A 12,964-nucleotide genomic window follows, 5' to 3' on the forward strand; every position below is an offset into this window, starting at 1 on the left:
ACACACGGCAGAGCGGCAGAGACGCGCAACGGAGCGGAGCCATGGGAAAGCTGCAAGAATTTGACATCACTTTTACCAACAACAAGGTAGTTTACGGTCCCGGAGAGGCTATAAGCGGAACTGTGAAAATACGCACCGGCAACTCGCTGCAGTATAAAGGTAGGCATTTGTTCTGCAGCGTTTGTTCCTCAGCCGAGCTGAGGGAGCTGCGTTTCTGTGTCAGCGTGTGTTTCTTCCTGCCTGCTGGATTCAGAGGAGTGCGCACCGCTGGTCGATGCAAATAAACTTTTGTCTCGTGATTTTGGAGGAAAGGAGAGATTTGGGCCAGCGTAGTAGCGCTGTATGTGTGTTTTGGGATTTTGTTGTCATCTATTTGATGGGTCTCCCCGTGGCTCTGGTCGGACATACACACGGCTTTGTGGCGGAGCCGCGGCGGCGGAGCGGAGGACGGCGCGTTTCAGCCCAGGCGACGAGCTGCTCTGACGGACAGCTGCGCTGGCTGGTCCGTCTTAAACCCACACACCGTATCCTGCTTGTTCTAACACGATACCGCATCGTATTAAAGCACAACAACAGGTGTTAGACACGAAAGTATGTTTATATTGTTACTTTACTTCCATAATCTTATTTGAAAATGTAGGGTTGCTTGAAACTCTCCTCAAAAATTTTAAATGTGGCACCGTGGTAAAAAGTAGATAAAATCACCGCGGTTGAATTGGTTTCATATTGGATATTATGAATTCAACACCCATAAAACTTGTGATTCATACCACTGATTTTGGTCAAACCACTTGTGATGTGTTCATGGTCATCTAGACTATATATCACAAAACAGTAATTATTAAAAAATCATATAGGCATATATATGGGCTGATTTAAAAATCATATGGGCTGATTTAATGTGGTTTAATGAATTCAACACCCATAAAACTTGTGATACATAACACCGATTGTTTTCATTAAACCTCATTAAATCAGCCCATAATATGATTTTATAATAATTACTCTCTTGTGATATATAGTCTAGATGACCATGAACACATCACAAGCAATATGACCAAAATCAGTGGTATGTATCACAAGTTTTACGGGTGTTGAATTCATAATATCCAATATCCAATATCAAACCAATTCAACCGCGGTAATAAAATCTAGTCTTTAACAATCTTAAAACTGGGTAATATCTATAGACGACAGCAAATGTCATAATGGATCATTATTTAACAAAAACTACAAAACCCAGAGCATTTCAGTCAGGTAGAGCTGTGGACTTTGAATCATTTCATCACATTGATTCATTTCTTTTCGTCATTGCTGATGCAGCTTTGCTGGTGTGGTCATTATGATCACACCAGCCACATGACCCACTTTTAGCCAAGCTTTAACTGTTGGACACATGGCCTCATGTTTTGATTGAGAATATTAGAGAGAGTTTCATGGTCAAATCAAAAGGTGCCCAGGTTCAAACATGGATTCCAAATCATCACACTTCTGCCACCGTGCCATGCAGTTGCTTTAAGGTTTTTGTGCTGACATGCTGTTTTTGGTTTCTATCAAACTTGGAAACCTAAACACATTTAGCTTTGTGTCACTTGTACAAATCTAATCCATGTTAACATTAATATTTTTATTGGAAAGAAGTTTTTTTCTGGCAACCCTTCCAAACTAGCTATAATTGTGCAGGTTTTCTAGTTGTTATACTATTAATTTTAACATTTTAACTTGATAATGAGGCTTGGAGAATCTGAGATGTAGCGCTGAGTTTTGGTCTAGGTGTTTTCTTTCTCTTGTAAATATGTTTTCTCATGAAAACGTCTCACAATGAATTCCAGGTTGTTGGTCAATGCTCTTCCAACCCGGTGAGCCAGCAGCAAGTGCAGCAAGAATAAATGTGTATGAGCTTTCAGACATGTTTAAAAAGCCAGAAAAGCTGCCAAAATGTCTGCATTTATAACGCTTCTTACACTCGCTGATGATCAGTTAATGAAGTAAATTATTAGCAGCATCTGGCCTATACCTACCCTCATAAGTCTCAATGCTTATTATAATACTGGTGCTGACATCAGTAGTTTTTCTGATGATGCATTTCTTTCTTGTGTGTGTGATGTGTCGCTGGTTGTTGTTCATCTGAGATTGTATTTACCTAATTTTGAGATCTGTTAAGGACCGGATGACCTTTGGACCGAAAGTGGACTATTTTCTTTTCACATGACAGTCTATATTTGAGGCACTTTTTAGTTCGTGATGCAAATGTGTCAGCTAAACTCATTGGAAAAGTTGATATTGGGAGGGGAAAGCAGACAGAGGGCAGCTTTGGGAGTTAACAAAGAAGCCATTGTATGTAAGTGATCCTTGTGTGATTCTCCTTTGATAATAAAGGCCTGCTATCTTTAGCTGAGGCACTGGTCTGGTGCAGAGGTATGATAACTGACAGGAACTGTGCATGAAGGGGCTCTGGAACGTGCAATAAGGGGATGCAGGGTAAAATAATTGCATGCAGTGTAATTTCATACTGCCATCACAGATTTAATGTTGCATCTCCACTTCTGGTATGACAAGAAAGCAACTTTCTGTTTTACTGATCTGCAAGTCTGTTTGGAAGTGATTAGTTAAAAAACATATATATATATATATATATATATATATATATATATATATATATATATATATATATATACTGTATATATATATATATTTATATATTAAGTTTGACATTTTCACACGCCTACAACATATTGGGTTTGTGAATCTTTTATTGCATGATTCACGTCTGATTCTTGAGGTCAGGAGGTGGTTTCTGTCCAGCCTTACACCTACTAAGGGATCACAGACCAGATTTTTCACAGTTCTGGCCTGGAGTTGTATCAGGAACAACATCCGATGTCAATTGTATTCCATGTTTATGTGATGAAAACAATGATCTGCCGTGGTGATTGACGTGGTGTAGTAAAAGTTAGTCCCTCCTTTTTTAGTCCATTGTATTTTACGTATGAACATAACAATAATCTGATTGTAGTAGGCGTTAATATTGGGCAAATACAACATCTGATGAACAACATCGTTGAAGTTTTGCCATTATTTCATTGATAAGAAGGAAGAAAAACTAAGTATCCCCGGATTCAGTAGCTTGTAGATCCATAAGTACCCATAAAATTGTTAGGTTTGATTTATTCAACCGTTGCAATAATGTTTATTAAAAGAAACAATAAAACCAATGAGAATTAAACGTTTGCTACAAATCCTGCTTCTGTCTTTGCAGCTGTATTTTGCTGACAAATGACATCGCTCAAGACATTTGTGCTATTACTGATTTATTTGACCTCCATTTTGCAAACATTGAATACTTAGTGTGCCACAGTTCTTTCCAGCATATCCAAAGTGTGCCCAGACTTGCCTTTATTTCCAGCTGAACTGCTTGCCTTTACATATTGATCGCGACTCTGAAAGCCAGCTCAGAAAACCTCTAAAGCAGACTCTCCCAGTTCACCTTCACTCCCGGACTTCAGCATGGGGGGGATCACTCACTCTCATCTGGCAAAGAGGCAGCTTGGCAGATGTTTTGATGGAGGCCTTACATCTCAGACACATTCAGAGCTCCGCTACCATTAGTGAGTTTCGGGGTTCCGTTTCTTGTTGATTTCTGAAAATTAACCTGGAGATTTAAACTAATATACACACTTCTGTTTTATTATATTTTTCTTGGAATTTAAATTCCACCAAATTATGATGTAATTGTATTTTAAGAAGACAGTACCATGGATTTTTTTGGATTGTTATTGTAAATCTGTCACCTGCAAGGTCAGAATATGAACTATATTTAATCAGGAATGTATTATTCAGTCACAACGAGTCATATCGGGACTAATCTCTTAATCAGTTTTACATAAATGACAGATTCAATCCGTGCAAACACCAATAGAGCATTTTGATTGAATCATTACCATTTTCATTGTTTAATTGAACAGAGCAGCAACCATTTCCATAATAAAAGGTTTAAACTAGCTGAAAAAATTAATCTGCAACATTTCCGTGCTCAAAACACTAGCTGCTTTCTGCCATACTCGTCCACTTAAGGCAGAATACTCTCTGATGTTTTGCAGAAGCGCAGACCAGTTTTGTTTAGACCAGAAATGTCATGAACAAGAGTTAATATTCAAGTTTTCATATGCGCGTCTCTGCCGAACTACCACTCTGTGCAAGTGCTGTAATAAAATAAACCCTGAAGGTTATTTGTAAGCTGAATATTGCTGAGGCAACATTCTTGGTCTCACTCTATTATTGATGATGGAAACCATTAGACAACATTTTTATTGATTAACTCCTTCATGAATAAGTATTCATGAGTCGTGAATACGTGAATGAAAGTACATGAAAAAGGCAGCTTACACATAATGTTGAATGTGCACCACTTGTAACTGACACACTGACGTTTGCAGAAATGATGGGTGCTGAAAAACAATGAAAAGCATTGAAACACTACCGTACTACATCCAAAGATGGCATGTTTTGACTCCTCAGCTCAATCAGAGCACCTGGAGGGTGGAGAAAGAGTGGATAAAGAGGTGGGCTTGGGTCTGGAGGACCCATGTTCAACCAAGATGAACCACCTTGGGCCCCTGAGCAAGGCCCTTAACCCTAATTTAGGGCTGGGCGATATGGACCAAAAGTCATATCTCAATATTTTCTAGCTGAATGGCGATACTCGATATACATCAATATTTTTTCTGTGCCATAATTGGGGTTTCCCCCAAAGCATTATAGCATAGCATAGCGTCAGTTTTAATACAAAGCCTCGTGCCAAATGTCACACAGGTTCCTTTATTAACAGAGGTCTGCACAATATCAAAATGTATAAAACAAATGAAATAAAAATAAACTGCCTGCATATATAGAATAAAAATGCTTCTTGAATAAAGTAAAACAAATATCCCTTTCCTGCATAACAATTAAATTAAAATACACTGTGCAATTAATACAATGTAGACAGTAACAGGCAGACTTTTCCACTGAGGTTGACAGTTGTGCAAATAACAAAACATTTGTGCAAATCTCAAATAAAACATGCAAGTCAATTTGTCACAAAATAAGCTATATCAAAATCGTAAAAAAAAAAAAAAAAAAAAAAAAAAAAAAATTTAAATCGATATAAACGATATTGTCCCGTACCATATCGCGTTTGAAAATATATCGATATATATTAAAATGTCAATATATCGCCCAGCCCTACCCTAATTGCGCCATTAAAATGTAAGTTGCTTTGGATAAAAGCGTCTGCTAAATGACAGTAGTAGTAGTAGTAGTAGTAGTAGCACCTCCTGCATAGCTGAGCTGCTTGGCCTAGTTTCACATCAGAAGTATGGCTTTTTGGCTGCAATTGAAGACCACTTCTGGCTTTATTTCTTTGGACAGTAGATGTTCATACCTGAGTCACAGTTCTGAGCTGATGGCGCTATTGGACATCAGGGGTATGTGTAGTCTGCTGTCACAAATCACAAATTTGCAGTGAGAGATTGAAGGACCTGCAACCTACTGCAGTTTTGTAGGAAATCTAATCGTTAGTAAGGTTGTCAGTCTAAGCAGTAAAATAATCGGGTCGGCTCAACAAAAATTACAAGAACTTTATAACAAACAGCTGATCAAGAAGGCAAACTCCGTATTGTCTGATTGCTCACATCCCTTTCAGTTTCTACCATCAGGTACACTGCTTAGACTCCCTTTTGCAAAGACTAACAGATACAAACACTCCTTTGTTCCCTCCGCTATTGTTCTTTTAAATGCAGGAAGGAAAAGGTAGTGGGTGAAAAGGTAGTGGGATGGAAAAGGTAGTGGGGGAAGCTTAAGTCTATACTATTATTGTAATTTAGTATGTATATTTTATGTATATTTACCCATTGTGTGCTTCTTTTGTTGCGAAACTAATCGCCCCCTTGGGGACAAATAAAGTAATTGATTGATTGATTGATTGATAGTGTTCGATCGAGTCGAGTGTTCAAGCAAGAAATTAAGAAAAATATTCTCTTCAGTTTATCCCAGAAAATCTAAATAGCAGGGCAGAGCTTTGAGAAAATCACTAATCAGAAATCTGCCAAGAAGACAGCAGTCGGGACGCCGCTAACGTCTTCCGTCTCCCAGGTTGTTTGTTCACTCATGGATTCTACTTCTTCTGCGATTTGACTAGATTTGACCCTGGTTTATGAGCTGAAAACGGACACCACAGGAGAACTCTGCAAAGTTTTGTTCTTCTGCTTTTCCAGTGTAGAGATACAGTGTTTGCAATTATCTTCTCCAATTCTGATCATCTTAGAAGCAGGACATGTCGGCACAGCTTTTGACCGTATACTATATTCCACCATATGCAGTAAAATAATCGTTCAGTGAAAGATAACAGCAGGCAGTCTGCTGCGGGAGCTTTATTTTCAGCCTTTTAGGCTTTTTAGCATCATAATATTAGACTTGTTCTTGGTTAAGTGCTTAGCAAATGTAAATATTTTCTTCTTTCTTCCTTTTGTTATTTTTTCACAGGTTGTACAAATTGCTAAATGGCTAATTCACGCACACAGGTATTGTCGTATTTTTCAGGACTGTGCATACGATGCTCTTACTGAGCAGAAAATGTGAATATTTGTTGGATAATGATATTGTTGGGTCTGAACACCAAGCAGTAGTGATTAACTTTTGGTGAAGTCAATATTTGTCACTTTTCATTTTCTGTCATTGAAGATTCAGGGTATTAAAGGAAAATAAACACAGTGAGTGAAAGCCTCAGTGATCCCTCTGTGTGTGCTGCCGACTTATAGATCTGAAGTCGAGGGCAGAGTCAGCGTGTTTGTTTAGTTCAGCCTCTTCTTAAGCTGTTTTCTCCCTCTCTGCAACTGTCACCTGTTACAGGAATGTTTAATGCACTGGCTCCGCGCCGTTCCTTACATGGACATTTGATACCCAGCCATAGACAGTTTAAGTCAGGCCCCAACACACACACAAAATGCAAAGTTCTCTAACTGCCAGCTGCTAAGGAGCCCGTTAAAAAGCACAGGAACAGGAAATGAGTCATTTCACGTGAAACTTCCCTTTCGGCCTCGTCACTGTACAGTTGTCAGAAATCTGAAGTGTAAATGAGCACGAAAGTATGAAGTTTTCTTTTTCAGATGTCAGCAGTGGATTTCAAAGTAGCTGTGATGTAACAGTAGGGCTGGGGATCGATTCAAATATCAAGAATCGATTCGATTCCGATTCTTAAGATTCGGAATCGATTATCACAATCCGATTCGATCCGATATTGATTTGGGTTACTGTTAATAAAACTGTTTTTTCAGCTGTTGCATGAATTATATGACTGTAGTTCTGCAACATATTAATACTAGTATTATATTGAGATTAAACAGCAAGTATTGGCAGCTAATGATGCTGTAAGGACCAATCAGCTCCCAGAATGCTGATAGAACTGATTTCAGAAACATCGTGGGTCAGAATTACCAAACAGATCCAGGGCGGAAACAGAGAACGAAAGAAATCGCTTTTATTTTTTCCCCATTTATGAGAATTTGGTTTTTAACATTTATGCAAATGTAACCCCAAGACAGTATATAAAGCAAAGAAATATAGACAATTTATGCAATTATAACTGAAAACTTTAATGTGTTCATACCTTTAAACATATTTAAAGGCAAAAACATGGCACCAGTTATTCTTGTGTCCAACAAAACATTCCTTTCTTGGGCATAAACAAAAAAGTACCAAAAGTCGTAATGTAATGATAAAAAAAAAAAAAAAAAGATTTTTTTTTTTTTTTTTTTTTTTTTAAATCGATCTTTAGACATATGAATCAATTTTTAGGAATTAATATGAGAATCGATTTAAAATCGGAGAATCGATTTTTTCAACACAGGCCTATGTAACACACCTGTTGTGGCAAGACAACCCACCAGCTCAGCTTCAGTGTTAATTCCGTGATTGGTGTCAATCTATGTGAAGTTAATGATGATTAACTTTCGCCTTCTGCTGCCTGACTGATAGTCAGCAATATTACTAACTCATATTAGTCCTTGCATCAGTCCATGTACCATTCACTTAAATAAAACTGATGTTTTTTCTCCTGTGACTGTATATTTCATAACTCTGTTTATTTTATACTGAACAAGCCCTCACTTGCTCACAAGGCTCCAAGACTAAGTAGTTTGAAGAGCTGCCTTAACCAGCATTAACTTGAAGTTTTCATTATGTTAATCAGTCTCTGGCATTAGGTCAGAATTGCTCCGTAACATTCTTCTTTTCAACATTGCTTTAGAAATTAGCGTACATCCCTGATTGGGAGTTGTGCGTGCTTTATGCTGGATTCAAACAGCAGTGTTGCAGCAACGCACGACAGAGGGTGTTTCTGGCCGACGCTGTCGTTATTGCATGGGATTATCTGTGCTTTCCATCTGTGATCCACCAACAATCGTTTTTAGGTGCATTCCGTTTGTCAGAAGCGCAGGTGGAGAGGTACATTTCACGGTTGAATATGGCAATGATTGAGTTTTTCCTCCATTGTCCTTCAGTGAGTGCTTAAATTGGCCTGCTTTACCCTTTTTGAAGTTAATTGGCTAGGATCTAGCGGTGTGGCTGCAATGTGATAGGCTGATCATGAATGCATTGAAGCAGGAAACATTTAAAATCTCCCAATTTTTCACGGAGGCAATGCTATCAGCACAACACACACAACCCACAATTCATTTCGACAAACAGATGACGTCAACAGATGACAGATGTTTGCAAGGAAAATTGCACTCTCTTCCAAACAGAAATACAAAATCTTACATCAAATGGTTGAAAGACTTCAGCGTCCTCAAGGAGAACAGTCTGCACGGTCCTTCCTCAGAAAGCTTAGTGCTGCATCTCTGGTTGTCTGTTGTCTAGGTCAGGGGTCGGCAACCCGCGGCTCTAGAGCCGCATGCGGCTCTTTAGCGCCGCCCTAGTGGCTCCCTGGAGCTTTTTCACAAATGTGTGACTTTTTTTTCCTTTTTTCTCTTCTTTTTTCCTTTTTTTCTTCCTTTTTCTTTTCCTTTTTAATCTCGACATTTCAACTTTTTTCTCGACATTTCAACATTTATCTCGAAATTTTGACTTTTCTCGACATTTCGACTTTTTTCTCGAAATTTTGACTTTTTTCTCGAAATTTTGACTTTTCCTCGACATTTTGACTTTTCCTCGACATTTTGACTTTTTTCTCGACATTTTGACTTTTCTTGAAATTTTGACTTTTTTCTCGAAACTTTTACTTTTTTCTCAAAATTTTGTCTTTTTCCTCGTCATTTCAACTTTTTTCTCGACATTTCGACTTTTTCCTCGACATTTCGACTTTTTTCTCGACATTTCGCCTTTCGCCATTTGCCTTCATTATAAGACTTATACAAGACTTTTCATTTTTTGCGGCTACAGACATATTTGTTTTTTGTGTTTTTGGTCCAATATGGCTCTTTCAACATTTTGGGTTGCCGACCCCTGGTCTAGGTGAACTCCCAGGTATCTGTAGTTCTCCACTGCCTCAACTTCTTCACCCAAGATGGAAACAATGCCTGGCTTCTCCTGAAATGCACTATTCACACTTCATCCACTGTTTTGCCACTTACACACACAAGAACAGCAGGGTCCTCTGAGGGATTTTTGAGCTGTACCGGCAGTCTGAGGTGCACAGAGAAGAGAAGTGGTGAACGTTTCCTGGGGTGCTCCTGTGCCACCGAACACATGCTCAACTCACAACCTTTCAGCTGCAATCCTTCCTCCAGTCATTGTTTACCAAGGTGACCACCTGTTGTATAATACATTTTTGACATAGCAGTACTCAAAATGTGAGTTTTATGGTGGGAGTAATGGAAAAGGGCTGAATGAGATGGGTGAGGGAGGTGATAGGTGGTCTTCCTCTTGAGCTGAATGAAGAGCAGACTATTTAATCTCTGAAGTGGCTGCGTTTGTCCGACTGTAACAGCAGCTTTCTTTTAATCAGACCAAAGGACAGATTTCCACATTTCCATGTTTCACATTTTCATTGGCAGACTTTTATGTTCTGCTGTGTGAATGATGGAGTACGTCTTGGCTGATGGCCTCAAAGGCCGATGAATGATGAGCCCTCACAGCAGTCTTCGCAAGACATGAAGCCCAGAAGAAGCCCAGTTAAGCAACAAACATCCTGGGATTCTTGTTGAATTCTGTCACCATTTTCCTCTCCAAAGTTTAGAAAACTTGCACTTCTGACCACGCCAGTTTTATTTTTAACAGAATTTGTCTGTTTGTATTGCAGGATATTGACGCAGAATAGAGTTGTTCTGGACACAGTGAATCGGTTGTAAATTGGAAAAGCTTTCATCCTCCAGATGGGCATCCCCTTTTTTTTGGCTCAGTTTAAGGCTGAGTTCATCGTGTATTGCTTCATTGCAAAAATGTAAGCAGAGTTGAAGGGACATGAGCCCTTCTCATGAAGTCCTTTAAGTAAAGTTAATCTGTTTATTGATTACTCAGGTGAAGTTTGAAGGCAGGAATTGCATGGGGACTTTTAATATATGTATGAAGAAAACATTTACATTTAAATGGGATCCATATACACACTTCAACTCTATGCTGATGTGCCAACACCCTTCAGCATGCCAATTTATTTTTAATTATTATTTCTTCTGTTTGCATTGTCCTGCGATGCTCACCTTTTAAAAATGACTTTTTAATTCTTCAGACTTGATGTCTTTTGTCTTGAAATTAGAAATGTGTTGTATGATTACACAGTGAGAGCAACAGTGACTTGATTCTTTCGGAGGCCCTTCAGCGTGGGAGGGTGTTACTGATCTGAGTGTACTTTCAATATTGTACGTCAATACTGTGACCGCTGTCAGCTGGAAATTGACTTCAGCTACTCCTCTTTTCCTTGGATTTAGTCATGTTCATCATATCTATTCTTTGGCGCATCCCAGACACAGCTCCGTGTACAGCTGGAGTTCACTACTGTTAGTTTACTGTTAGTTATTTGAAACATGTCTGAATATTTGTCAAATTCTGAGGTTGTGGACGACGACTTTGAATATGATGGACGTCCTTACCGTTTTGAGCCAGAGTATACGGCTGAAGAGCTCACTGAACGGAGGACAGAGTGCGCGCACAGAGATGACGTCATGAGTTCAGAGGTCTTGTTTACAAACGGATTTGTTTAATACACAGACAGCGCCACAATGTTACAACAGGTCCTGGAAGCAGATCTAGCGATTCATAAAAGAAATGAAGAGTTTCGCGGCAATCATGTGTTATTTAGACGCTGCATCGTCTGTGTCCCGCGAGTGCCCTATGCGCTACCATTATATGGAGAAGAGGCTTGCAAAAAACTCCTAATATCTTCCGAAGGACTCCAAATGACACCAAACACCTCTGGGTGAGTATACAACCATAAAAAATGCCAGAAATAAGGTCCAGGTTTAAAAAACCGAACTTTCCCTTTAAAAACAACAAAATTAGGTAAAATGGTCCTCTAATTTTCTTGAATAAAGGCTTTTTTATTTTCTTAGAAATAGTTTTTTTTGTTTTTACAGTGCAGGGAAGTAAATTACAGTTGGCAACAGAGAAGGTTTATGTCTCATTCTTTTCTACCATATCATCAGTTTTCCTTGCATGAGCAGTTGGATATGCAGCATGAGGGAGTGTGAATGTTGTGAATGGTGTGACAGACTTGGATTCACTGTTGCTCATCTTTGGTCAGAGTTACTGCCTCCATGCAGGTGTGCCCTTTTTTGTTTTCCTTTCAAATCATCCCTTCCAGACTCATATTGGGTAACTGAGTTCAGCGTGACATGCATGATTTTATTTAAATTTAATTGGGTCCAGGTTGTTTAGGTGTGCCATTCACCACTAAACTCATTCCAGGTAATTTCCAGAGAAACTTTCTTTTACTTCCAACTGTGTGCAGTCAGAGTTGATTAAAATCAATGTTTAGCACCATCAAACCAGTTCATGATGCTGTTTCTTCTGTTATCTGTCAACCTCTCAGTATCTGTGACATGAAAAAAGTACAGTCACAAAAGTGGACAGAAAACATCATTACTGCCGAGGTGGGGACATATGCAAATTTACAGAATGTCGCTGATAAAGTTGAGGACATCATCATGTGTTAAAAACATTCAAAGCCAAGATAAAGAAAATGAAAATCCTTGACAAAAAGTATATACTGTATCTGAGTAGTTTCCAGTGTGTTCAGAAACAAAGCCAAGGGCAGGAGCTCAGACTGGGGAGCAGAACACAGTGTTTCTGAGTTCAAGGACACAGTTGAGAGGCGCAGAAAAGCACATTTGCACGCAAGCCGGGACATTTTGAGTGCGAGGACACAGATTTGAGTACAGTATTTTGGTTTGAAAACAAACAAGCATGTCCTCATATGAATAAAAGAACCCTCTTAATTAAAGATAGGAATGTAAGGCTACTTCTGAGGCAAACCATAACCGTGCAGTGAAATGAGATCAGGTCAGACAAGGACAATGTCTATTGTCATGAGGGAGTAGCCGAGGATTAAATGTAGGTCCCTCCTGACGTAGACATTGTCGGATATGATCCAGAGTTTGAAGATAGCCTGCGGTTGCTCATCCTAATCCCAGAAAAAGCATCTCAAACTGTCAGTTTACAATATAGAAAAGAAATGCCAGCAGAAAAAGGTACCGAAAAAGTTTCTGTAACGCTGAAAGTGGTTTACGGGGGCAGGATGTTGCTATCTACGGCAGGGGTATTCAACTAGATTCGGGCCGGGGGCCACATCTGCAAAAGGACTGTATGGAGAGGGCCGCACAATTTGAAAATGTGGGGGTTTTCAAAATGTATTTTGCACTCAAAGAAGAAGACTTATGTAAATATAATACATTTGTATTATACATTTGAATATATCTAGTTTACATATGAATTATGTATTGTCTCCATATTTAGTAATTGTGAATGTTAAATATAATATTCAGATAAAGAAATA

At 38.9% G+C, this 12,964-nt stretch overlaps 1 protein-coding gene across 1 annotated transcript in view; it reads left to right on the forward strand.

The window, feature by feature from the left end:
• arrdc1b (arrestin domain containing 1b) overlaps nucleotides 1-12,964 on the forward strand; it is a 51,767-nt gene continuing 38,803 nt past the window's right edge. The window contains exon 1 of the mRNA XM_061734469.1: nucleotides 1-159. Within this exon, the coding sequence (XP_061590453.1) occupies nucleotides 42-159 (118 nt within the window). The 5' untranslated portion in view covers nucleotides 1-41. The remainder of the gene's footprint in view (nucleotides 160-12,964) is intronic.

Source organism: Cololabis saira, chromosome 11 (genome assembly GCF_033807715.1).
Source record: "Cololabis saira isolate AMF1-May2022 chromosome 11, fColSai1.1, whole genome shotgun sequence".
NCBI classification, from domain to species: domain Eukaryota; kingdom Metazoa; phylum Chordata; class Actinopteri; order Beloniformes; family Belonidae; genus Cololabis; species Cololabis saira.